This window comes from Oncorhynchus clarkii, chromosome 23 (assembly GCF_045791955.1).
Source record: "Oncorhynchus clarkii lewisi isolate Uvic-CL-2024 chromosome 23, UVic_Ocla_1.0, whole genome shotgun sequence".
Taxonomy (NCBI): domain Eukaryota; kingdom Metazoa; phylum Chordata; class Actinopteri; order Salmoniformes; family Salmonidae; genus Oncorhynchus; species Oncorhynchus clarkii.
The window spans coordinates 12,646,933-12,672,500 of NC_092169.1; the positions used below are offsets into that span (position 1 = coordinate 12,646,933).

Consider the following 25,568-nt stretch of genomic DNA (forward strand, 5'->3'; position numbering starts at 1 on the left):
AAAGCATTCCAGGTGAAGCTGGTTGAGAGAATGCCCAGTGTGTGCAAAGCTGTCATCAAGGAAAAGGGTGGCTACTTTGAAGAATCTCACATTTTAAATATATTTTGTTTAATACTTTTTTGGTTACTACATGATATGTGGTATTTCATAGTTTTGATGTGATCACAATTTCTATTGTGGAATGGTTCAAAAATAAACATATCCAGGTGTTAGAATGGCCAATTCAAAGTCCAGACCTGAATCCAATCGAGAATCTGTGGAAAGAACTGAAAACTGCTGTTCACAAATGCTCTCCATCCAACCTCACTGAGCTCGAGCTGTTTTGCAAGGAGGAATGGGAAAAAATTTCAGTCTCTCGATGTGCAAAACTGATAGAGACATACCCCAAGCGACTTACAGCTGTAATCACAGCAAAAGGTGGCTCTACAAAGTATTAACTTAAGGGGGCTGAATAATTTTGCACGCCCAATTTTTCAGTTTTTGATTTGTTAAAAAAGTTTGAAATATCCAATAAATGTCGTTCCACTTCATGATTGTGTCCCACTTGTTGTTGATTCTTCACAAAAAAATACAGTTTTATATCTTTATGTTTGAAGCCTGAAATGTGGCAAAAGGTCGCAAAGTTCAAGGGGGCCGAATACTTTCGCAAGGCACTGTATATAGGACAAAACACACATCACAACAAGAAAGACCTTAGACAACAACATGGCAAGTCAGCAACGCATGACAAAACAGCATGGTAGCAACACAACATGGTAGCAGCCCAAAACAGGGTACAAACATTGTTGAGCAAAGATATTCCGAAGAGGTGGACATCATGGGCTAGCATTGTAATAGAATACTGAGCACATAAAACATTGATTTAGACCAGTCCTAATGTAAGTATATGATAATGGCTCAGTGAATAGGCTGTTGGGTACAGGGCTGCACAACAGGGCTGTATGTATTTTATATGTTTAACCTTTATTTAACTTGGCAAGTCAGTTAACAACAAATTCTTATTTACAATGACGGCCTACCAAAAGGAAAATTACCTCCTGCGGGGACAGGGCTGGGATAAAAAAAATGTTTTTAAATAACATAAATATAGGACAAAACACACATCACGACAAGAGAGACAACACAACATTACATAAAGACAGACTTAAGACAACAACATAGCAAGGCAGCAACACATGACAACACAGCATGGTAGCAACACAACATAACAACAACATGGTAGCAACACAACATGGTAGCAGCAACAAAACATGGTGCAAACATTGTTGAGCACAGACAACAGCACAAAGGGCAAGAAGGTAGAGACAATACATCACGCAAAGCAGCCACAACTGTCAGTAAGAGTGTCCACGATTGAGTCTTTGAATGAAGAGATTGAGAGAAAACTGTCCAGTTTGAGTGTTTGTTGCAGCTCGTTCCAGTCGCTAGCTGCAGCGAACTGAAAAGATGAGCGACTCAGGGATGTGTGTGCTTTGAGGAACTTTAGCAGAATGTGACTGGCAGAACGGGTGTTGTACGTGGAGGATGAGGGCTGCAGTAGATATCTCAGATTATTATTAAGATGGCCTGCCCAGAATTTGTATACATGAGTCTCAGCATGATGGGATGTTATTTGCTTAATTAACTCAAGAACCACACCTGTGTGGAAGCCCCTGCTTTCAATGTACTAATTATCCCTCATTTAATTGTTTTTCCATTATTTTGGTTCGTGAGCGCTACTTTCAGAACTACTGGCTAAAAACGATACAAAAATACTGGGAATCTCTTTAAAGGATGTCATCATGTTAATATCCTGTGTTTGTCTCTCTCTGCCCCCCAGATGTTCTTGACAGTGTACCTCAGTAACAATGACCAGCATTTTACCGAGGTGCCCGTTACCCCGGAGACTCTGTGCCGGGACGTGGTGGAGCTGTGTAAGGAGCCCGGAGAGACAGAATGCCACCTGGCTGAGATGTGGCGCGGATCTGGTGAGCCTTCTCCCCTTTACACCTGTAGATGCCTGTCAATCTGACAACTAACACCTGTAGAGGCCTGTGAAATAAGGAACCTGGACTAGTAACAATACCTATGATCTAGTGATTACTTGAGGAAAACACATCTAGGCTAATCTTCTAATCAAACTTCAAGAGCATATGAAACATAAATAGGGAGAGTTTTGAGACAAAATACTATTTTGGAAAGCACACAAAGAAGAGAGGTGTGCTGACTGTGTGCCAACTGGCCAGACTTGATGCTTCTACTGAAGATCTCAACTTTGTCTGTGTCTCTTGCTAATAAACTGGGTGTGTTATTCCCTAAAAAAACAGTTGCACACTGTTTTGCGGTCTGCACTGATGTGAAACTGTCTGTGCGTTCTAGGCTTGGAAGATATACTGTTTATACTGTTTTTTTTCCCCTAAATTATTTGGTTTGCTAACTTGCTAGCTAAGTGGCTAGATGTCAAGATCAAGCTTATTGGTTACAGAGACATTCAAACGCCTCCTGGATCAAGATCCCTGTTGCCTAAATGGTTTTATTCGTCAAAAACATTAGCACACCTTGTGTGCAATTCCGGTAATACCGTATGCCCCGGTATGATACAGAAACGGTATGACGGTATAACAATCTGGATACTGCCCTACCCTATTGTGTAATGACCTGATTATTTGACTGTCATTTTTTGTTAAGAGTGACAACATGATCAATGTGTTTGGAACATTCTAAATACATTGGTGCAATACTCAACTATGTGATTAGTACTTCTGTATAATGAAGAGAAGATGAATGAGGGTGTTAAAGGGTGGAGTGGTTGACTAATAGGCCTGTTGGATCAGAACCAGCTCAGCTGAAAGCATCAACAACATATCTTTGTCCTTCCCTGAGGTACCACCTCTCTGGGACATGAAGTGAACATGTGACTCGTTTCAGGAAGCTAGGTGTATGTCACGTGTCACTACTTCACTGAAGAGGCATTTGAATGTAAATATGTATTTTTTTTAATCAGAATGCGTTTTTTGGTAGAAATGCCTTCTGGAACGTGAACTGCCTTAACTTCTTATGAATGGAATCCCGTTAACGGGATTGGTATGACAACAGCCAGTGAAAGTGCAGAGAGCCACATCATTTTACAGAAATACTCATTATAAATGTTGATGAAAATACTATTTTTAGACATGGAAATATAGATATACCTCTCCATATTGCAACCGCTGTGTCAGATAATAAAATAAAAACTTTATGGAAAAAGCAAACCATGCAATAATCTGAGACGGCGCTCAGAAAGAAAAAAAAATCTGCCATGTTGAAGAACAGAAATCAGAAATAACATTATAAATATTCCATTATCCTTGATAATCTTCATCAGAATGCACTCCCAGGAATCCCAGTTCCACATTAAATGTTTGATTTAGTTCGATAATATCCATCATTTATGTCTAAAGAGCTACTTTTGTTAGCACGTTTGTTGAACAAATCCAAAGTCATGAAGCGCGTTCCCTATTTGCAGACAAAATGTCAAAAAGTTCCGTTCCTGTCCGTAGAAACATGTCAAACAATGTATGGAATCAATCTTTAAGATGTTTTTAACATAAAACGTCAATAATGGTCCAACCGGCGAATTCCATTGTTTTCAGAAGTGCAATGGAACAGAACTCCCGCTCATGTGAACGCGCATGGTCAGAGCATGTTCAGCTCATGGTAGACTTGACTGATTCCTCTCTCATTCGGTCCCACTTCACAGTAGTATCCCCAAACAAGTTTCTAAAGACGGTTGACATCTAGTGGAAGCCTTAGGAAGTGCAACATAACCAATATCCCACTTTGGGCTGGGTTGAAAATCGACCAACCTCAGATTTCCCACTTCCTGTTTGGATTTCTTCTCAGGTTTTTGCCTGCCATATGAGTTCTGTTATACTCACATACAGCATTCAAACAGTTTTAGAAACTTCAGAGTGTTTTCTATCCAATATTACTAATAATATGCATATATTAGCAACTGGGACTGAGGAGCAGGTCGTTTACTCTGGGCACCTTTCATCCAAGCTACTCAATTCTGCCCCTGCAGCCATAAGAAGTTAATAAGAAACTTGTATGCCATCTGTAAATATGAATACAGTTGTTACATTTACGAGCCTAGTTGGTTTAGCCACAGTAAAAGTCAGGAACCTTCCCACTAGCCATGCTTGGTAGAGATAATGGATGGGCTGGACATGCCGAGAGATGAGTTCGGATTGGTCTGCTATGTAGCATGCTTCTGCCTAATAACAAAGGGCTACTCTATGTGTCGGTAATCCTTTCTAACACTTTTTTTTAAGATATCACAATTAACTACAAAAGTGTTGCTCTCCACTTTCTGGAGGACCGTTTTGAAATCAATGAAATGTCCGGTGGAAACAGAGTATGATAGCTAAGGAGATGGAGAACATTCTTGCGTTTGATTGCAAATATGTGGAGGGAGTCAAAGGGAACCCACGAAGGCTGTTGTAATCCGGAGACAGGTGTTTTATACATCTCCAATCTAAGGGCAACCATGGCATCCGTGACAGAGAGGGAGAAGAGTTCATCCATGGTTATGGGTAATTGAGTCTAGTTAGCTACATTTTCAGATATTATAAGTTTCTCTAATTTTGTCCGAAAGTCGTTTCCGTCAAGTTAAAGCGTACTGTCAGCTAGCTAGTTAACATGACCTAGCTGGCTCGCTAGCTAAAGTTACAAATAATATTACTCACAGATCATACATGTATCTCAGAGCCATTTGAATTGCTACATGTCTAAACAAAATACTGGAGTACTATGCAAGTTGCCATTTCACTGTACCGTTTACACCTTCTGTATCCTGTGACAAATGCATTTAGATTTTAGTTGATATAGTGTGTGTTTACCAGAAATAGTAATGTGAAGAACAACGTGACCTGCACCAAATTCAAATTAGGATATGTTAGGCCAAGTTCTAATATTCTCCAGGAGAATGCTCTGCTTTTATTTTGCCATGATCACATCCGTAAGCTATTTTCTGTAATTTGCTTGCTATCAATTTGTAATTAATGATCTTGTTGTGAGGTTATTTTCCCTGTAATAATGAATACAAATTAGCTGAAGTTAAGATGTTGTCAGCTATATAATGTGGTCATTATTTGAACTGGCTAGCCTGCTAACTTAACATTTTGCTGGCTAGCTAACAAGCTAGAAACAAACCAAAACATTGCTTAGAAAGTTGCATTTTGTTGCCTGGTTTGCTATATTAACATATACTAAATTCATGTTCAAACGGATGGGTTTATTGGCGTTAAAATATACCAGTTATGCAACCCACATTATTCCCACCTGGCAACCATCGTTATGCACACCTGGACTTCATCAGTACCTTGATTACTTCCCCTTTTATTTAACCCTCAGTAGCCTCAGTCTTCAGGCAGTATTGGTTTGTTTTCATGTTCAGTACGCAGCTCCTGTTTTGTTCATTTGCCTTTCATCATTGTTATTAAACTCTCCTTCTGCACCTGCTTCCAGGACTCCCTGTGTAATCATGACAAAGGGCCATTTTTTTAAAAGTGGGTTATACGTTTTTCAACTTTCAAAGAAGAATTACTTTCCCAGTGTTCCTCAGCTGTAGTGTATGATGTACCATTTTCTAGCTCTGAGTCTCTACTTTTATCCAATGTAAAAAAAAAGAAAAGTTTAATTTAAGTTCAATTTAAGTCTTGATTAAATGCATATCCTCAAAATGTAGACTAGCCTCCCCCAGTCAGTGTGGTCTGATCGGATTCACAAACCACACAACACGTGTCATACAACACACACATTGACTGCTTTTCTTTTGAGACTAAATTACTAACATTTACAGCTGTATGTTTGTCCAATGTATGGATGCTGGATTGGCAGTCGCATGCGTGTACATTTTTTCTACTCTTGTCACTTTAAACCAACGACGTAAAACACATCGATACTGCTAGGCAGGGTTAGAATTAAAGCACAGATCTCTTTTGGGATGATAGTGGGTTTAACCTTTTTTATTTATTTTATTTTATAGGATGTGCCCATGTCATTATTTCCAAATCTTGGGGGGTGCAATGATTTGTTATGGTTAACATCCATAACATCCTAAACCTGTGTGTGTGTGTGTTCTCTAGTCTAACCCCTTCTTCTCTTCCCCACCTCCACTCCCCCCATCAGAGCGACCTGTAGGAGATGGGGAGCGGATGCTGGACGTGCTTCAGCGCTGGGGACAGCACAGGGCAGAGGTGCGCTTCTTCCTGCGTCATGACCGAGCGCCCAGCAGAGAATCAGGTTAGTTCCCAACCACCTAACAGGATGAGATGGATACAGAAGAACAAAAGCATGCCACACACCACACATACAGTACCAGTCAAAAGTTTGGAAACACCTACTCATTCAAGGTTTTTTAAATATATTTTTTAAAATGATTTTCTGCATTGTAGAATTATAGTGAAGACATCAAAATGATTAAATAACATATGGAATCATGTAGTAACCAAAAAAAGTGTTAAATCAAAATCCATTTTTATGTTTGAGATTCTTCAAAGTAGCCACCCTTTGCCTTGATGACAGCTTTGCACACTCTTGGCATTCTCTCAACCAGCTTCATGATGTAGTCACCTAGAATGTTTTTCAATTAGCAGGTGTGCCTTGAAAATTTGTGGAATTTCTTTCATTCTTAATGCGTTTGAGACACTCAGTTGTGTTGTGACAATGTAGGGGTGGTATAGAGAAGATGGACCTATTGGGCAAAAGACCAAGTCCATGTTATGGCAAGAAGAAGTAAGAAAAGAGAAATGAAAGTCCATCATTACTTTAAGACATGAAGGTCAGTCAATCTTGATGCAAAAAGCATTAAGCGCTGTGTTGAAACTGGCTCTCACGAGGACCGCCACAGGAAAGGAAGATCCAGAGTTACCTCTGCTGCAAAGGATAAGTTAATTAGAGTTACCAGGCTCAGAAATTGCAGGCCAAATAAATGCTTCAGAGTTCAAGTAAAAGACACATCTCAACATCAACTGTTCAGAGAAGACTGTGTGAATCAGGCCTTCATGGTCAAATTGCTTCAAAGTAACCACTACTAAAGGACATGAGTAAGAACAGGAGACTTGCTTGGGCCAAGAAACATGATCAATGGACATTAGACCGGTGGAAATCTGTCCTTTGATCTGATGAGTTTGGCTTCAACCGCCGTGTCTTTGTGAGACGCAGAGTAGGTGAACGGATGATCTCTGCATGTGTGGTTCCCACCGTGAAGCACGGAGAAGAAGGTGTGATAGTGTAGTGGTGCTTTGCTGGTGACACTGTCTGTGATTTATTTAGAATTCAAGGCACACTTAACCAGCATGGCTACAACAGCATTCTACAGCGATACAGCATCCCATCTGGTTTGCGCTTAGTTGGACTATTATTTTGTTTTTCAACAGGACAATGACCCAACACACCTCCAGGCTGTGTAAGGGCTATTTAACCAAGAAGGAGAGTGATGGAGTACTGCATCAGATGACCTGGCCTCCACAATCATCCGACCTCAACTCAATTGAGATGGTTTGGGATGAGTTAGAGCGCAGAGTGAAAGAAAATCAGCCAAGTGCTCAGCATATAACTCCTTCAAGACTGTTGGAAAAGCATTCCAGGTAAAGCTGGTTGAGAGAATGACAAGAGTGTGCAAAACTGTCATCAAGGCAAAGGGTGGCTACTTTGAAGAATGTAAAATATATTTGTTGAACACTTTCTTTTGTTACTATATGTGTTGTTTTAATGTCTTCACTATTATTCTACAATGTATAAAATAGTACAAATAAAGAAACCCTTGAATGAGTAGGTGTGTCCAAACTTTTGACTTGTACTGTATATACACATGTTCATAAACACACAAGCCCTGTTATCAATTACGTTGTTAGAAAGTAGAAACTCGGATGGCCCTCCCTCCCCACAAGACATGGATTGTACAACAGAAGCCTAAGACCCCCTTTATCCACATATGCCTACAGATTGCTATTACAAGTCTTCAAATTCTAGACAAGCCTTCATTGACCTAATGCTCCAGGGCTGTCATTGTGAAGGGGTGTTCAAATCACATCTCTATAAATGAGTTAGTCCTCTGGTGGTGGGGATCCTCTCAGCCCCTCGTTGCATAACTACTAAGCCCTTGACCCCTCACAGCTTGGATCTGGCTCTGGGATTAGATGGCTGTTTTCCTTTCTTGACATTTTAGCCTGTTCTTTTTTCCCCCCCACACTGTTAGCTTGTTTGTACTTAGGCCATGTCTTCGTAGTTGGCTCCCATTGCGTTCTTTCCGATAAGAGTTAGTTAGCCTTGTTAGTTAGTCTTGTGATACAATCCGCTAACTAAGCATTTTGTTTTCTCCTATAGAGAGGGCTTAGCCTTTTTTTCCCTCCCATCTCCTTTCTTCTTTCTCATAAAATGAGCTTAGCTAGCTACCAAAAGAGATGGCTATTTGCTCCATTAAGTTAACTAAGTAGCCTATTAAGTTTATTTGCCAATGTGATATCATTACCTTGTAGGCTACTTATTTGTCCAGAGTTAGTTTTAGTGTATTATTTTGCCCCAGAATAGTCCCCAGGCATAGCCCATGATTGTAACAGAGGTTGTCCAAAACTTTTATTTAAGTTACTTGGTAAAGGCTTTATCTTGGGCCGGGGATTAGATCAGGTTCATTGGCTCCCTAAAACCTCCCCAACCACACAAATACGCTACACATGTGCACCTACACACATTCTGACTCTATGAGCAGCTCCTCAGAAACCCAGAGTGCTGTAGTAAATTTGGAGATTATGACCTGTCTCTGGCGACACTGATCTCTTTGTGCTGGCTGAGTGGTTTAGTTCGTTGCTAATGCTGGCCAGTCTGTATTTGTGTAACCTCTTTGTGAACCCTACTCTCCAGCTGAAGGAACCTTTTGCAGAATGTGTGTCAGTGTATGGTATCTGAGCGAGCAGTCGCTTTTTCAGTCACTCATATCAGCTGTAATTCCAACGAACACTTTGCGAGAGTTTCTCATAGTTTCCTAAGCAGACTTGGTGGCTTTTTAATGTTTCCAGTCCCCCAAAAAACTTCTGCTACTTTACTCTTCTCTCCGAGTGTCTTTGACTGAGGTTTTGGTGTGTTTCAGGTGGCTCCCGAGGATCAGACTCAAAGAGGAATGGAGTGAAGAGCCCCTCAGATAGACGGATGGAGAACGGGGTGAGTTCAGAAACCATTGACTTTAGACAAACACTTGGAGACCTTTTAAAACAGTTTTTCATTCAGTCACTCACTCAATGTACATGTACATTTCCTATCCTATGATTCGTTGGACTGGGCTATGTTTGACCATTTCCTCTCCCTGCTCTTGGTATGCTGGTGTTAGTTTCAGACTTTTGAACCTGTAACAGCTATAGCTTCCAAAGACAAGGAGCGGGAAAAACGGGTTTGGTTACTCCTGTGTCACCAATCGCGCAAAAAGAAATCCCTATATTTGAGCTTGTGCTATTTACCCACATGCAGAGACTGTACTTGTTCTACTTGGCTTCAGGCCTGTCCTGACAGATGCAAAACACATATTTCTCTTGGTTTGGAGTGAGAGAGAGAGAGAGGGTGTTTGTACGTAGACTATTCAGTGTTTGTCTTACTTTACCAACGCTCGTGTGTGTGTGTGTGCGCGTTGGCGTGTGTAACTGACTCTCTGTCTGTTGTGCAGGTGTCGGCCCCACGGATGGACATGACTCTGGCTGAGCTGCAGGAAATGGCTGCCAGACAGCAGCAGCAGATAGATGCACAGCAACAACTCCTCGCCTCCAAGGTAACAAAGGAGGGAGGGTAGAAAGAAAGAGAGGCGGGTGGAAAGGGGCTAATGAGACATGGATGAAGAAGGAAAGCAAGAGGGAGCAAGTTGGGTCAGATGAAAGAGGGAGATGCTGAGAGCAAGATAAAGTGAATGAGGGTGGGTAAAGTGATGGAAATAAATGGAGAAACAGTGATGGGGTGAGACAGAGGGAGGGAACTATTAAAGACAAGGACAAAGTGATAGAGAAAAGTTGAGAAGGGGCTGGTTCATGGGATGGCCTTGAGCAGGTGGAGTGATGGAGAAGGTAACAAACAGGGAAATCAAAACATGTTATGTCACATGCACCAAATACAACTGGTGTAGACTTTACAGTGAAATGCTTGCTTATGATCCCTTCCCAACAATGCAGAGTAAAACAAATAATAATACAAAGAAAACATTTAATAAAATAGTAAGACAAGGAATAAAATAAAATGCACAAGAATGGAGCTTTTATATGTATGTGTGTATGTATGTATGTATGTATGTATGTATGTATGTATGTATGTATGTATGTATGTATGTATGTATGTATGTGTGTGTGTGTGTGTGTGTGTGTGTATACAGCATATACAGTAGTCTAGTGAGTGTGCGTTGGGTCAGTGCAGATAGTTTGGGTAACAATTATTTTACTATTTAGCAGTCTTATGGCTTGGGGGTCCGAGTGAGTTTATAAAACTGTCATCTCCTACCATTTTGATAGATTGGAGACTGTCAGAAAACGTGGTTGTAACATTAATAATTTGGTTGTTATTCCATTGGTTCCCTCGAGGCAGAGTGGCCCACACTCATTGAATATGCCGCTTTTAAATGTTAGAGCAATCACAACTAAAACCTTTTCTTGTGAATGACCTCCATTACTGAGTGCAAAGTTGATTGCATGTGTCTCACTGAAACATGGCTGTCATCAGACTGTTGTGCTGCTCTTATTGAATCTTACTGCCCGGACTACATCTTTTCATATTCTAACAGAAAAGGGTGTGGGGTCAGCCTCTATTTTTATTAATGCTCTCCGCTGTAAGGACATTTCGTTTGGCAACTTTGGGTGTTTTAAGCATCATGTTTTACTGTTTAAATGTCAGCCACCAGTACTGGCCATCACCCTGTATAGGCCGCCAAGGCACTAACCCACTTTCTTTACTGATGTATCTGAACTATTGTCTATTGTCCTTAAGAACTATGCCAAAGTCATTGTCTTGAGTGATTTTTAATATTCATGTTGACAAAGAGACCGACTCCAAGGCCATTGAATTTATGAATCTTTTGAGCTCTATGGACTTTATCCAACATGTTACTGTGCCCACCCATAAACAAGGCCTGGTTATTACCAATGGGCTTTCTATTGACATGTCCTCTATTGTTTGTTGCTTTACCTGATCACCAATGTGTATTTTTTACTACCTTGATGCCCATAGCACATGATAATACTGAATGCATTATTAATTAAGAAATGCTATCTTACCTCTGAATTTGCTGCAGATTTTTAGTGTATGAACAATACTCCACCTTCCTCTTGTCATGATTTAATTGATCACTTTAATATCAAATTAAGGGCAACCATTGATGCCATAGCTCCAGTAAAGTTGAAAAGGGCCACATCCAAACACTTGGATGTGTGAGGAAACTAATCCATTTAAGAGAAATTGCAGAAAGGCAAAGGCGGAAGTGGAGAAAGTCAAAGTTGCAGGTCCGTTATGCTATTCTGAGAGAGCAAGTTGGCATGTACAGTACCAGTCAAAAGTTCAGACACACCTACTCATTCAAGGGTTTTTCTTTATTTTTACTATTTTCTGCATCTCATCCATGCCTTACTGCATTACATGTCTGAAATGTGCTGTAAGAATAAATATAGATTTGATTTGATTAACCAGGAGAGCGGCCAAGTTAACATGCCTTGCTGGAAAATACACTACTGTTTTAAAGTATAACCTTTCTCAGGAAATACATGTCACGTTTATGGTTCATTGTTAAACTTTGACTGTAGTCATATTCAAATGTTCAATTATAACCAATGACAGGTACTGTATGTTTGACAGGATAGCATGCCATAAAAGCAGCATTTAATATAATTGAAAACAGGTCATAGATACACCAAAATGTACATACATTTAAAATTATATAGTAGGCTGTCAATTAAATGGTGAAGTAAAAAAAATGACTTTGTTCGGGGAAGGTGTAGGAGCAGCTGCTATGGTTTATAAAACATCAGGCCTCCGTAACCATCCTCTTTCTTTTCTCTTACTCTCCCCTCCACAGGAGCAGTGTCTGCTACCTGAAGCCACAGCAGAGGCAGCAAAAACACTGTAATAACGCAATCTCTCCTCCCTACTCCTCCTGTCTTTAGGAGCAGCGTCTGCGCTACATGAGGCAGCAGCAGCAAGCGTCCGAGCAGGAGAAGTTGCAGCGTCTCAAGGAGAATGTGGAAAACCAGGAGACCAGGCTGAAGAAGGTCCGGGGCCTCAAGGGCCAGGTGGAGCAAAAACGCATCAGCAACGGCAAGCTAGGTGAGCACAGTGCTGCTATGAATGGGCAAGGGATTGGTTGTTGTTTGGATTGATTGAGCGGTGAATTGATTGGTGGATTTGTGTAGGATGACTGACTGATCGATTGGTTCTAACCTCCTCTCTCTCGTCTTTAGTGGAGGAGATAGAGCAGATGAACAGTCTGTTCCAACAGAAGCAGAAGGAGCTGGTGGTGGCTGTGTCCAAGGTGGAGGAGCTCAGCAGACAGCTGGAGATGCTCAAGAACGGCAAGATGGACTCCTTCCACGACAACCAGAGCTCTGTGGCTGAACTGGACCTCCTCTACAAAGAGCTACAGGTGTGTATGATTGGAGTTTGCAGATGTGGGACAATTGAAAATTCCATTGTACTTGAACTAAATCCCAGGAGCTCAGTTGTTAGAAAGTGTTTTACATATGCAGGCTATTTAGCCCAGGTCTGATTTCAAATCAAGTACATTTTGTATGTGGCTTGTGTGGGACTCAAACCCTCAACTATCTCTACTACCATGCCCTAACTAATCAACTGAGCCATCAGTACCACTGGTTCATAGCCTCATACAGTGCCTTCAGAAAGTATTCACAACCCTTGACTTTTTCGACATTTTGTTCTTTTACAGCCTGAATTTTTTATTTTTGGTCACTGGCCTACACACATTACCCCATGATGTCAAAGTGGAATAATGTTTTTCGAAATGTTTACAAATTAATAAAAAATGAGATGAAATGTCTTGAGTTAATAAGTATTCAACCCCTTTGTTATGGCCAGCTTAAATACGTTTAAGAGTAATAATGTGCTTAACAAATCACACAAGTTGCATGGACTCACTCTTTGTGCAATAAGAGTGTTTAACATGATGTTTGAATGACTACCTCATCTCTATACTCCACACATACAATTATCTGTAAGGTCCCTCATTCAAGCAGTGCATTTCAAACACAGACCAGGGAGGTTTCCAATGCCTCGCAGAGAAGCGCACCTATTGGTAAATGGGTAAAACAAAACAAAAAAAAGCAGACATTGAATATCCATTTGAGCATGGTGAAGTTATTAATTACACTTTGGATGCTGTAGCAATACACTCAGTCACTACAAACATACAGGCGTCCTTCCTAAAAACCTAGTTCAGTCTACCTTCCAACAAACACTGGGAAACAAATTCACCTTTCAGAAGGAAAGCCTAAATCACAAGCCCAAATATACACTGGAGTTGCTTACCAAGACGACATTGAATGTTCCTGAGTGGCCTAGTTACAGTTTTGATTTAAAACGGCTTGAAAATCTATGGCAAGACTTGAAAATTGCTGTCTAGCAATGATCAGCAACCAACTTGACAGAGCTTGAAGATTTTTTTTAAAGAATAATGTGCAATTGTATTGTACAGTCCAGGTGTGCAAAGCTCTTAGAGACTTACCCAGAGACTCACAGCGGTAATCGCTGCTAAAGGGGATTCTAACATTTATTGACTCAGTGGTCTGAATACATGTAAATCATATATTTCTGTATTTAATTTTCAGTAAATTTGCTAACATTTCTAAAAACATGTTTCACTTTGTCATTATGTGGTATTGGATGTAGATGGGTGAGAAACAAAATACATTTTAGCATTTTTTTAAATTCAGACTGTAACACAACAAAATGTGGAATAAGTCAAGGTGTATGAATACTTCTGATGGCGCACTGTATGTCCTCTAACCTGTCCTCCATCCTAGTTCAGCTCTCTGACATGTCATCTCTTGTCCCCTCTAGCTGCGTAACAAGCTGAACCAGGAGCAGAACTCAAAGCTGCAGCATCAGAGAGAGAGTCTGAACAAGCGCAACCTGGAGGTGGTGTCTATGGACAAAAGGGTCAGTGAGCTCCGAGACCGTCTCTGGAAGAAGAAGGCCGCTCTGCAGCAGAAAGAGAACCTGCCTGTGAGTGTACACACACACACATAGTGTACATGCACACATACTGTACACGCACAAACACATGTGCACTCGCACACACATGCGCACAGATGAGTGCAGAACTACTACTTTGACATCTCAAGACTTTGTGAAAGAAATGGAAATGTTTATCATGAAGCACACCCTATCAAAATTGATACCCTGAGCGCCCCCTTGGGGCTGCAGAGTATAAACACAACTGTATTTTGTTTACCTCTGAAAGCCCCAGATGCCCTGGCCCTCAGAGCCAGCCTCTATCAAAAAAGTAAGATGCCTCAAACCTGTCTCTTGTTGCCTTTCTGCACTGACAAACAAATCACTGACCCACAGGACTGAAATATACTCAGATATCTCCTTCCACAGTTAACTTTTTCAATCTCTCTCTATTCAGCGTTCTTCAACCCTCGTCCCTGGGACCCACATAGTGGGGAGATGCTTTTCCCAGCCCAGTACTAACACCTGATCAAGGTATTTTAGTGCTTGGCTGGAGCAAAAGCCTGCACCCCGGTGGCTCCCAAAGATCAGGATTGAAGGACATGAATGGCATGGAATGAATCATTGTTTTGATCCTTGTCACGGGTTTGATTTTTCTATCTCAGTTTACACTCAACATTCCATCTCTTCAGCCCAACTTGGCAAAAACAACTCCAGGAGAGGGGAGGAGACTAGAGCTTAGGCAGGCAGACAGACAGGAATGCCAGAGGAGATGGTATCACTGCCTGGTATCTCTCTGCCCCTCTTCCTCTGAATTGTTTTTGACTCCTGTGGTTTCCACTGCACTTTTTAATCTATGTAAACATGGAACTTTTTAATCTGTCTTTGAAAGATTTTGTGAGGAAATTGTCTGGACACAGGAGATTTGCTGTAGCTATTAGTGTACTAGAACAACGTGTAAGAGCGAGGAGTGTTTGTCAAATAGAAACTCAGAGTGGTTGTAGATGATTTGCTCAGGCACTCAAAATCTTAAATTGTGTTAGTAAATCCCAGGCATGATTTATTATGATTTCATGTTTCATGTGGTGGGCAATTTACAAAATCTATCCTCGATCAATGGTATTTTAATAGAGAAACAAAACCACTGTCAAATGAATAGCCAACACCCTTTACTTTCCTCCTTGATAACTCTATCATGTTGCATCTCAATCAAACTAACTTAATGTGGGGAGTCTAGATTTACAGTGCCTTCAGAAAGTATTCATACCTCTTGACTTATTCCACATTTTGTTGTTAGAACCTGAATTCAAAATTAATTAAATATATATGTTTTTACCCATCTACACACAATACCCCATAACTACAAACTGAACAAATGTTTTTAGAAATGTTTTCAAATGTATTGAAAATTAAATATAGAAATATCTACTTTACATAAGTTTTCACAACCCGGAGTCAATACTTTGTTGAAGCACCTTTTGCAGCGATTACAGCTGTGAGTCTTTCTGGGTAAGTCTTAAGGAGCTTTCCACACCTGGAAGGTGCAACATTTGCCCATTTATTCCTTTGAAAATGATTCAAGCTCTGCCATTGGTTTTTGATCATTGCTTAACAAACATTTTCAGGTCTTAGATTTTCTTGTAGATTTAAGTCAAAACTGTAACTCGGCCACTCATGAACATTCTGTCTTTTTGGTAAACAACTCTAGTGTAGATTTGACCTTTTTAGGTGAAAGGTGAATTAATCTACCAGTGTCAGATGGTGAGCAGACTGAACCAGGTTTCCTCTAGGATTTTGCCTGTGCTTAACTCCATTCGTTAAAAAAAATCCTGAAACATTCCCCAGTCCTTAACAGCATACCCATAACATGATGCAGCCACCGCCATACTTGAAAGTATGGAGAGTGTAACTCAGTAATGTGTTGTATTGGATTTGCCCCAAACATAACACTTTGTAACCACAATGTTGTTGATCCATCCTCAGTTTTCTCCAATCACAGCCAATAAACTGGTGAAATCCCTGAGCGGTTTCCTTCCTCTCCGGCAACTGAGTTAGGAAGGACACCTGTATATTTTTAGTGACTGGGTATATTGATACACTAACCCAAGTGTAATTAATAACTTCACTTTGCTCAAAGGGAAATTCAATATCTGTTTTTTTTTATCCATCGACCAATACTGTAGGTACCCTCCCTGGTATTTTGTGGTTGAATTTGTGTTTGAAATTCATTGCATGACTGAGGGACCTTACAGATGTGTGGGGTACTGAGATAAGGTAGTCATTCAACAATTATGTTGAACACTATTATTGCACACACAACTTATTATGTGACTTGTTAAGCACATTTTTACCCCTGAACATATTTAGACTTGCCTTAACAAAGGGTTGACATTTCAGCTTTTCATTTTTAATTTAGTTGTAAAAATGTCATAAAACACAATTCCACATTATTGAGTGTTGTGTGTGTGTGTAGGCCAGTGACAAAGAAAAATCTAAATTGAATCCATTTTCAATTCGGGTTGTAACACGACAAATGGTGGGAAAGTAAATGGGTGTGAATACTTTCTGAAGGCACTTTATCTGTACAGTTGAGTAACTTTATGCCTACGAATCCAAGTTTTATAATTTAGAGGGACATTTCCCGAATGTTAATCTCCTGCACCACCCAAACATCAACATAATATTATGTGAAAATGCCAGGATTCTATGTGTTGTAGTCATAAAGATACACAAAGTGTTTTTAGATGTCATCGGAAAACCATCTGGTGTGTATTATGTGATTTTAACCAACTACTACTAACCTTTGTCTACTCATAGTTGGTTAAATCACAGGATGCAGTGACACACAGATGGTGTCATCAGAAACACTTAACCTCTTGTTTTTTTTAACGTAACATAGAAACGCACCATTTTCACATTTTGGTATGGTGCTGGAGATGATGAAGTTGAAAATGTTTCCTTAAAAGTGTGCATGCTACGGATCACAATATTCCCTGGTTCATATGATATTTGCATAGAGAATGTCATAAAGTATATATTAAGCTGTATATGTGCAAATGTGACCGACTGCCTTGATTCGGTCTTATGTAGCAATATTAGAAAGTGTTTTTTTTTTTACAATAGATAAAATAGACTCAGAGCTAGAACATGGTATATCGCACACTGCAGTTGAGGAACAATGGGAAAGTAATTCTGGTTTTAAAGTTGATAAACTTGTAACCCCACTTTTGAGAAAATGTCCCTTGAATGTTTTGGTACACCTACTGCAGATCTCTTTGTCTAAACCCATTCAGTATCGTTCACACCCTCTTAAGCCCCACCCAACTCTTTAAGGATTCACATGTGAGGCCATGTGGTAATCAAATAAAATCTATGTTAATTTGTCACATGCACAGGATACAGGTGTCAGCGGTACAGTGAAGTGTTTACTTGCATAGTAGCAATATCAAAAACAGAAAGTGTCCAGATAAAAATATTTTATAAATGTTTTATTGTTATTAGATGACGCTTACCCAACAAACTTGCCTAAATTGATGGGTCATCTGAAGGAAATGCTATAACCACCCCCCATACACATCTAGCTAAATGGATGGGTTACACTTGTCTAGACATGTACACATGTTCATGAAATCCAGTAGATGGCCGCAATCAACCCCAGACACACCTGGCTAATTTGATGGGTCATGTAATAATCCGTTTGAAGTGGAGTATTTTTGTTTAGACATGTAGCTAGCTAGGTAGCTAGCTAATCAACGAACCTGCATAATCCCAAGTCATACAAACATTGTCATAGATGTAGTATGAATTTGCAGGCAGCTAAAGCTAACAAAGTAGGTTCAATGTTAGCTAGCTAACATTAGGCTATAACTATTAATGCAAATGGGTTTCTGATTTAAAACATATTACTACACATATCATACAAGTAATGTTAGATAGTGAGCAAGCAAGCTAAGGTTTCCTCGCTAACTAACTGCTTTAACTTGCAATAAAAACGACTTTCTGACAAAATTATAAACATATCTTAAAATGTAGCTAGACTCTTACCCGTATTCATGGATGAATGCTTCACGGCAGACTGGAACCATTTAACTCCATTTTGTTTGTAGCTACATATTGTTTGACCAGCGTTGTGTCAAGTCACATTGACCGTGGTGTGTGCAGAAAGTAGCCCATCACTTTTTCCAACTGATCTGTTGGAAATTCAGAGCATCAATGTTGTTGAGGAAAGTAGAAAACTTTTGTTGTTCTCAATGGCTAACTTTATATCTTTCAAAAACAGCGAGGTAGAAAAGACTGTCAACACTCATGCTATAGACAGAAGCATGCTACATGGCAGACCAATCCAAACTCATCTCTCAACATGTCCAGCCCATTCATTATCTCAGCCAATCATGGCTAGCAGGAAGGTTCCTGTATTTATCCGTGGCTAAACCAACTAGGCTCGTAATTTAATCATTGTTTTCATATTTATGGATGGAATACAAGTTTGTTATCAAGGCATTTCTGCCAAAAAACGCATTCTGATCAAAAATAAATGTTTACGTTCAAATGCTGTGAAGTAGTGACGTACGGCATGCGCCTAGTTTCCTGAAACGAGTCACAAATAGTCTGCTTTGTAAACTGCTTTGGATGAAAGTGTATACTAAGCAAAACACATTCTATGCCATTAGACCCCCCTCCAATCTGCAGTGCTAAAACTCACAGAATTAATAATTCAACCACATACCGTAAGTGGAATTAATCCTCACCTTCCGTGAGAACTATAAAATAAATGAAAATACAGTTAAGCACACTCTTACAACTGTGTTGTCTTATGAGTCACTTATTAGCTTGATATAACTCTGAAGTGCTTACATACATAAAAAAAAACGTTTAGCTGGAGATAACAGTATCAGATTATTGAATAAAGGAAAAATACTTCATTGGATGCTTATTACGTAAGGGAGGAAATCAAACTTCACACCTCTTATTCCTTGGTCTTGGTGCCATTTTCTTGTTGTCTTCTTGTCACAACATGTTGTGGTGAGAGACTCTGAAATGAGCAACTTCTGTGCATGACTTCTTTCACAGATTTGCAGTTAGAGTAGTTCTCTCTTCTCGTCCTCTGAGTATTCATCTTGCTCGCACACTCCGCTGTCCTCTTCTTATCTTCATCTTCAAGTCTCTGAAGCTCTTCTAGTTGGCATTCTTGCTTAACCATTACTTCTAAAGCTGCTTGGTTAGCAGCAACTTCTGCCGCAGCCTCTTGTCTCTTGACAGATGACACACTTGAGCATCCGGAGGTGACCTTTTGAGTTGCTTTGAGACTGGGAGGAAGCAATTGAGTGCTGATAGTTGAGACTTGACTTATGTGAGAGTTCGGACATGCACAAGGGATTGCTCTCATCCCAGTGCAGCTCTTCTATTTGGTTACTTTGACCTTCTTCCCTGCTTTCTAACTGACACCTTACAGTCTTGATAATAGACCTTGTAATAGCTTCGCAAGTATCAACTCTGCGGCGTATATCATTGTCGGGAATGTCGATTTGACGCAAATTTACATAGGCAAGGTTTAGCTCTGTAGAGGTATGGCTAAACTTTCTTAGGAGGTCTTGTAGTAGGTCTTCAGAGCAACAGCCTGTCAGTGACCGTTTTGCCTCCTTTTACCAGAGCCTTCCACTTCTCATAGCTGACCCTGAAACGATGTTCAAGCTGGCTCCACCTTTCGTCACTCAGTTCTCTGCCCGTTTCAGTTAACCTGCGGACCCTCTCACCTCTTCGTGGCTCTTGTTGTGATGTCTCATTAGCAGCTTCTGTATCATCATTCGCTGGCAGCCATGACTCCACACTGGTCTGGGTCTCTTCCTGCTGCTCTGTTTGTTGTGATGAAGGTTTGATGTTCCCAAGGTGTTGCTGCGGCTGCTCAACTTGACCCATCCCATCCCCTGTCACCTTTAGTGAAACTACCTCTTACTGACATTCTAGATAAGGTTTGGATAAGTATGTCATTTATACTCTAATTCACTGTAATTTAAACCTTGGTACGTGATATAAACACTTATAACGCTTGTAACAAAAGCTTGAACAAACACTTTACCAAACAATTACACTTAACTTACAGGTGAAAATATAATTAATAGGTGTACGCTAACCCTTAATGTTTTGTAGCTATATATATATTCTTTAGTAAGTATCAAATAATATTTTTCCAGTAATACACATACCAGTGATACATTCAGATAGATAGAGCAGATGCATAATACCAGCAAGTCTTGATGAAATACACAACTATCTCCCTTACGAACTGTAAACTTAGCCTCTTATTAGCAGTTCACAAGGATAGGACCACCTTCAAACACCTTGACTTGTACTTGCTTGTCTGACCTTCCTGTTAGCATTGACCTTATGCTGCTTCACGACACATCCTTATGTGGAGATTTTCTTCTTAGGTTGCGGGTAGGTGCAAAACTCTTATCTGGCAGATGACAGGGCTTGCCAGGAATTGGGAATCTTGTAGACATTTTACAGCTGGGTGAGATTCTTCTTTCTCTCTTGCTTGTGAAGAGCATTGAGTTCTCACTGTAGCTCCCTCCAGTAACCACGAGCACAACTGTTCCTTGATTTTAACTGGCGGTTTTATTCTGTAGTTTTAGTCAGAATTATCACCATCCATTAGAACTATAAAATAAATGAAAATACAGTTAAGCACACTCTTACAACTGTCTTGTCTTATGAGTTACTTATTAGCTTGATATAACACTGAAGTGCTTACATACATCAAAAATGTTTAGCTGGACTTAACAGTATCAGATTAAACACACGAATAAAGGAAAAATACTTAATTAGCTGCTTATTACAGAAGGGAGAAAATCAAAAACACTTTTTATTCCTGGCATGAATGTACGCTTCATCCTTAATTATTATAACGTTACAATCCTAACATACACGCTTCAACCTTTACGAACTACACCCGAAGACATGAAAAACCTAGCTAACCCAGCGTGGGATTGCATTCACTCGACAAGTGTGTTGCTACGATAATAATCCCCGTTACACGTAGTTCCGCTTGTCTTACCATTTCCCCCACATAGCGAACACGTAAGCAATTCAAGCAACAAAAAAAACATAGACTGACAGGTTAAGTGTCAGTTACAACCAGTAGAAAATAATGTAATACATTATTAAAGAAGTCCACCATCTCCACCAAGTCCTCCTATGTTGAAGGGAAGAGCTGAGGTAAAGAAAGGGAGAGAGCTGAAGAGGTAAAAGTGTAATATGTATGTACTGTAGTTATTACAGATGAAAGCAGAGAAGCTGAAGGCTGAATAGAGCAGGACTCTTTGAGGAGGGGATTTAGTGACAGTCTGCCTCGAATTATAATGAGCAGGGCTTTTTCAGGCGGCCACAAAGAGCTGTTACATTTACCCTTCTCTCTGGCCAACGACACAGCAAGGGTCTGTCTGACATCACCTGGAAGGCATGTTTCAAACACATTGGTTGCGAAACGCTAGCCTGAAAGATGTCAGCCTAGAATCACCTCACCTCGCTCTGTCTGAACATATGGGAGGAACTGATCAATAGCGACTTATGTTCTTGTATGGGGTTTGACTACTAGTGTGTTCAACTGCTGTTGCATTTTGTGTTTTTGTTTTCTCAAGAATGGCTACCCTGGTAAGGAGAGGGCTTCAAAAGACACTCATCCCCAGGTACAGTAACTAATGGCAGAGCTGGACCTGACACACTGATCTCTTCAGCATGACTTGGTAGAGCAGCAGCAGCCGTAGGATTATCTGCATTTCTGTTTCCAGTAGCAGTTGATTTGATCTTGTTTTAAAGGACTTGGGCTTGACTTATTTAATCTGCTCCGTTGCGTAAGACCTCATTTTACACAACTGCTAAAGTTTGTTTTCTGAACCAAAAACGTTCGGAGAAAGACTTTGGTTATATTGGAACGTAAAAGAGAGCTGATAGTTTGGTTTGTGTTTTTTTTTCTAAATGTTTCAAAGTTCAACTTGATCAGGCTTTATGTGTGGTAGATGGAGTATTTTTCAACACTGTTTAGCTCCCTTAAATTAGCTTTTATCATATTTTCATCCATAACTTGTGTATTTAGGATAGTGGCAAATAGACTAACAGCTTAATCTACTACCAAGCTGAGGGAGATGCTTAAAACATTTATTATTTCTGTTTTTGTGCTGTACTTTTCACTCTTTACATACGGTGTCTGTCAGTGAGTGACCCTGTTGTTCCTCCACACTGATGACAAGCTGGATCTGCGTGTTTGGCTTGCTCTGAACTGTCTGTCTAACTCTCTCTCTCCCCCTCCCTCCATCTCTCTTTCTCCCTCTAGCTGCCCTCTGATTGTCCGGGGAGTCAGCAGCAGCATCAGGGTCCTTCTCGTGTGGCGGCTGTCGGCCCGTACATCCAGTCGTCCACCATGCCTCGCGGCCCAGTGAGACACGAGCTGCTGGTCAAACCTGCTGTCTACCCCGACGGCACCGCTAACATGCCTGCACAACCAGATCCCCAGGGCAAGGCCAACACAGGTGCGACAGTGACCTTAACCTTACACATGTTCATTTCACCTTTCCCCTCTCACTTCCTACCTCTTGGCCCTGGCAAACGTTTGCCTGACAATTCTTCTGCTGAAGTCTCCACTCCACCTCTTACGCTCACAGTCTCCTTTTAATTAAGGTACTCTATATCTCTACCTCAGCTTAGTGATGCATAAAATCCAGATGACGAGCTTGTACGAGGTTTGACATGTGACTGAGTTCCCAACCCTTAACAGGAGTTGAGGATTCTGAGATACCCCGGTTGGTAGATGGGCTCCGGTTGTAAAGTGACTCTGAGGTCAGAAGGTAACCTATGGACTTGGTGCTCTGGTGTGGCTACTTCCTCTACCAATGCCCCTAACCATAGATCTAGGATCGCATTACCCTGCTAATTTGAACCTGAACCATTCAGGGGATTGAAAAGATACCAGACCTTGAATCAGTGGTTATGTTGCTGTGTTGTGGTGCCCGTCTGAGATGGTAGCCTACCTTCTCCTTATCCATAATTCTTCAGCAACTAAATGGTGACTTATGTCTGCCAGGGTGGAATACCAGCCCTCATGTTGCTGTGTGATTGTGCGTTCAGAGGTTGAACCAGGGAAGGCTCGGTAGTATCCTCTTCAGATTGGTCAAATAGCTACTATGAATTTACCTAATCTACAGGTAAAATAAAGGAAACACCAACATAGTCTTAATATGATGGGCCAAAACAGCTTCAATGCCCAGATTCTACAAGTGTCTGGAACACTGTTGGATGTAACACCATTCTTCCCTGAGAAATTCCATAATTTGGTGTTTTGTTGATGGTGGTGGAATATTCTGTCTCAGGCCCAGCTCCAGAATCTCCCATAAGTGTTCAATTGTGTTGAAATCTGGTGACTAAGACAGTCATGGCATATGGTTTACATCGTTGACATGCTCATCAAACCATTCAGTGACCACTCGTGCCCTGTGGATGGGGAGCATTGTCATCCTATGGGGGCATAGCCAAAATAATGGCCTGCCCAACATTTTTATGCATGATAGGATGTTAATTGCTTAATTAACTCAGGAACCACACCTGTGTGGAAGCACCTGCTTTCAAAAACGTTGTATCCATAATGTACTCGTGTTTCCATTATTTTGGCAGTTACCTTCACACTGAGCCCCCTGCTCTGGCCTATAACGGACCGAATCTTTAACACTAGATATCTGGATATCTAAGGCTCCTCTGCTTTTTGTCTCTCGTGCATTTTTGGTTATTTTAGAATCCATGTTCTTGCTTAAGCCTCTAAAAGAGCTGCGGGCTGAGATAAAAAGTACACACTCCCTCTGGTGTGGTGTGCTCCGGTTGAGTGTGTCCGCTTGTGCTTGCGGTTTGTTACCCTTTCAGGAGATTCTATGTGGGCAGAGAGAGAGAGAGAGAGAGTTGTGTGGGCGTGGAAATACGCTTTCAGGGGGTATGTTTGTTATGGAAGAAACATTTTTCTTTAGTATTGTCATCGTCATCTCTCTTTCTGCCAGATCTCTGTTGTTGTATGTGTTGCTGTGAGGCAATACTGCCTGTTTGTTGTATTAAACCGTGCCTGTTTCTATTCTCCTTCCACTCTGGATTCGGCAGCATTCTAAATGGGTCCGTTGGAACGAACACATTATCTCCAGCAGAACTGACAGTCTGACAACCATGTGGTTTCGGACTGGCCCGATCAGGTCTAAATCAGTTACTGAGGAAATTAGAAAGATGGAAAGAACTAGCTAATTCTACCACATTTTGCGCTCCTGTACTGTCTTAATTCTGCTGAGAAAAGAGAAGATCCTGCCACAGGGTATTCCTATATAGCCCAGCTTTGGCCAGACCCTTTCTAAATATAATTTTGCCTTCCATTGGTTTCAATTGAAAGTATTTTTAGAAAACACCCCTTAAACCACAACTTCCTAACCACCACCCTCACCCCCCTCTCTCAGCTAAATTGTCAGAGTGGGGCCCTTCTGGACCAGAGCCCAACAGCAGTATTCATGGGTCATCCTCCACACTGCCCAGAATGACCTCTCACCCCAACCCCAACACAGAGCAAGGTAACCACCCCCACAGCACAACAACCACACATAAGTATGACTGTAGACTCGACAACACGATGACCAGATATGTAGTGGCCAAATCATATCCGCGAACCCACCCAAACATGAAGTCAAATTGCCACTTTCCTTGAATATGCACTTAATTACTTACACAGTCCAGATAGGGTTTTGCTATTGTTTTCCCTGTATGCTTGCATAGTTATGTTTTACACCTGTGTTGTTGTGTGTGTAGATGAGACTGAGGGGATGAAGAAGGACAGGAGGGTGCGTCCCTTTTCCATGTTTGAGCCCACTGAGGTGCCCACCGCCTCCCTCCGCAAGAACCAGAGCAGTGACGACCTGGTCAGAGACACCCTGGTAAGAACTGTGGATCTCAACAAAAATGCCCCTTAGCTATTTTTACTGCAGACCCAATGGATGGTGCCCAGAATGTCAGAAAACTGAACATTTCTTAAACATGAACACTTATCATCAGGAGTTGTCCTTGATCAGTTGTGTGTGCGTGTGTGTGTGTGTGCATGCCATTCCTCTGTGGTCTAACCAGCTCCTCTATATCCTCCTTTCCCCAGTCTGCTGCTAAACCCCCAGTTAAGGTTCCCCCACCCGTTGCCAGTAAACCCAAAGCCCCCAGTGGTGCCCCCTATGGCAAGCCAGGCTTCAACACAGGCACCTTCCCCAAGGCCAAGCCTCCCAGCCAGCACCAGCAATCCCAGGGGGGCCCACAGGCCCATGTCTCCCTGCCCCCCTCCCAGAGCCAGACCCTGCCCCTGCCCTCAAAGCAGGACCCCCCTCCGGCCGCCACCGTCAGAC

At 41.1% G+C, this 25,568-nt stretch overlaps 1 protein-coding gene across 2 annotated transcripts in view; it reads left to right on the forward strand.

The window, feature by feature from the left end:
- LOC139381243 (apoptosis-stimulating of p53 protein 2-like) overlaps positions 1-25,568 on the forward strand; it is a 52,040-nt gene that overhangs the window by 13,312 nt on the left and 13,160 nt on the right. Inside the window, exons 2-14 of one of the 2 annotated variants that reach the window (XM_071124716.1) lie at positions 1,820-1,967; positions 6,151-6,264; positions 9,110-9,180; positions 9,677-9,778; positions 12,147-12,306; positions 12,441-12,622; positions 14,053-14,217; positions 14,456-14,497; positions 21,804-21,851; positions 22,496-22,691; positions 24,645-24,755; positions 24,991-25,115; positions 25,328-25,568. The exon at positions 25,328-25,568 is cut by the window's right edge and continues 165 nt beyond it. In XM_071124716.1, coding sequence (XP_070980817.1) covers positions 1,820-1,967; positions 6,151-6,264; positions 9,110-9,180; positions 9,677-9,778; positions 12,147-12,306; positions 12,441-12,622; positions 14,053-14,217; positions 14,456-14,497; positions 21,804-21,851; positions 22,496-22,691; positions 24,645-24,755; positions 24,991-25,115; positions 25,328-25,568 — 1,705 coding nt within the window. The remainder of the gene's footprint in view (positions 1-1,819; positions 1,968-6,150; positions 6,265-9,109; positions 9,181-9,676; positions 9,779-12,146; positions 12,307-12,440; positions 12,623-14,052; positions 14,218-14,455; positions 14,498-21,803; positions 21,852-22,495; positions 22,692-24,644; positions 24,756-24,990; positions 25,116-25,327) is intronic. The other variant, XM_071124717.1, reaches the window with a different exon arrangement.